Below are 1,602 nucleotides of genomic sequence, written 5' to 3' on the forward strand. Positions count from 1 at the left end.
AGTAGTACGATGCAAGCCAACTCCTCGGCCAACGAGTGCCCGGACTACCAGCCCACCCATCATTTGCATCTGGTGGTCTACAGCGTGGTGCTGGCGGCCGGGCTACCCCTCAACGCGCTGGCCCTCTGGGTATTCCTGCGCGCGCTGCGCGTGCACTCGGTGGTGAGCGTATACATGTGCAACCTGGCGGCCAGCGACCTGCTCTTCACCCTCTCGCTGCCCTTGCGCCTGTCCTACTACGCGCGGCACTACTGGCCCTTCCCGGACTTTCTGTGCCAGCTGGCCGGCGCCGTCTTCCAGATGAACATGTACGGCAGCTGCATCTTCCTGACGCTCATCAACGTGGACCGCTACGCCGCCATCGTGCACCCGCTGCGGCTGCGCCACCTGCGGCGGCCCCGCGTGGCGCGGCTGCTCTGTTTGGGCGTGTGGGCACTCATCCTGGTGTTCGCCGTGCCCACCATCCTGGCGCACCAGCCCTCGTCCTGCTCCAGAGACGGCCGCGACGTGTTCCTGTGCTTCGAGAGCTTCAGCGACGAGCTGTGGAAGGGCAGCCTACTGCCGCTCTTGCTGCTGGCCGAGGCGTTGGGCTTCCTGCTGCCCCTGGCGGCCGTGGTCTACTCGTCGGGCCGCGTCTTCTGGACCCTGGCGCGGCCCGACGCCACGCGGAGCCAGCGGCGGCGGAAGACGGTGCGCCTCCTGCTGGCGAGCCTGGTCATCTTCCTGCTGTGCTTCGTGCCCTACAACGCCACGCTGGCCGTGTACGGGCTGCTACGCGGTGAGGTGGTGCCCGCCAGCTCCGAAGCGCGCAAGAAGGTGCGCCGGGTGCTGATGGTCATGGTGCTGCTGGCCGGTGCCAACTGCGTGCTCGACCCGCTAGTGTACTACTTCAGCGCCGAGGGCTTCCGCAACACCCTGCGCGGCCTGAGCGCCCCGCTCCGGGGCAAGACCTTGGCCGCCAAAGGGGCTCAGGAGGCGCTCGCCGAACCGCTTACCGAGACTGCCCACGCCTCTGCTCTGACCACAGCCAGCCAGGGGCAGCTCCAGCCCTCCGATCCCCGGTCATCCTTCACCCCGTCCCACGAGGATTCGTCCTTCTGAACCCACAGTCGTTCGTGTCAGAGCACGGTCCGCGCTCTCTCCCCCTTCCCCCCCCCCCCCCCCCGCCCCGGCGCGCCTCTAGCACTTTTAGACACGCTGGGGTGTGCACCGGAGGCCGGAAGGGTGGGCGCTGGGATTTAGGAGTGGCAGCTCCCGCTCGCGGATGCAGAAGAAAACTAAGTGTGGCGCCCAGGGGAGCGCAGAAGGAAGAGCGCCGCTGAAAATGTCTTTAACTGGGGGTGATGGTGAGCCGGGGAGGACCCCTTCTCCAGCCCCTAGAAGGTGTTGCTGTGAACCTGCCCATGTAGAGGCAAGAGACTGGATGAAATGCCCTTGGCGGGCAGGAAACGCGGCCCACAGCTGGTAGATGGAGCAGAAGATGGGTGTCCTGCCTTTAGACCGACCACAGCAGACTTAGGGAATCAGGAGGCTGCGCCTGCCCAGCACTGAGGCATAATATTAATAACACAAAGCCTATTGGATGCTCACTGAATTGGTTTC

At 65.3% G+C, this 1,602-nt stretch overlaps 1 protein-coding gene across 1 annotated transcript; it reads left to right on the plus strand.

Annotated features, from left to right (window-relative positions):
* Window positions 1-1,101, plus strand: LPAR5 (lysophosphatidic acid receptor 5). Its single transcript, XM_052641263.1, has one exon. The coding sequence runs from the start codon at window positions 10-12 to the stop codon at window positions 1,099-1,101; it is 1,092 nt and encodes a 363-aa protein (XP_052497223.1). The 5' UTR covers window positions 1-9.
* The last annotated feature ends 501 nt before the right edge of the window (window positions 1,102-1,602 follow it).

The sequence above is a fragment of the Budorcas taxicolor genome, chromosome 5 (assembly GCF_023091745.1).
Source record: "Budorcas taxicolor isolate Tak-1 chromosome 5, Takin1.1, whole genome shotgun sequence".
Classification (NCBI taxonomy): Eukaryota; Metazoa; Chordata; class Mammalia; order Artiodactyla; family Bovidae; genus Budorcas; species Budorcas taxicolor.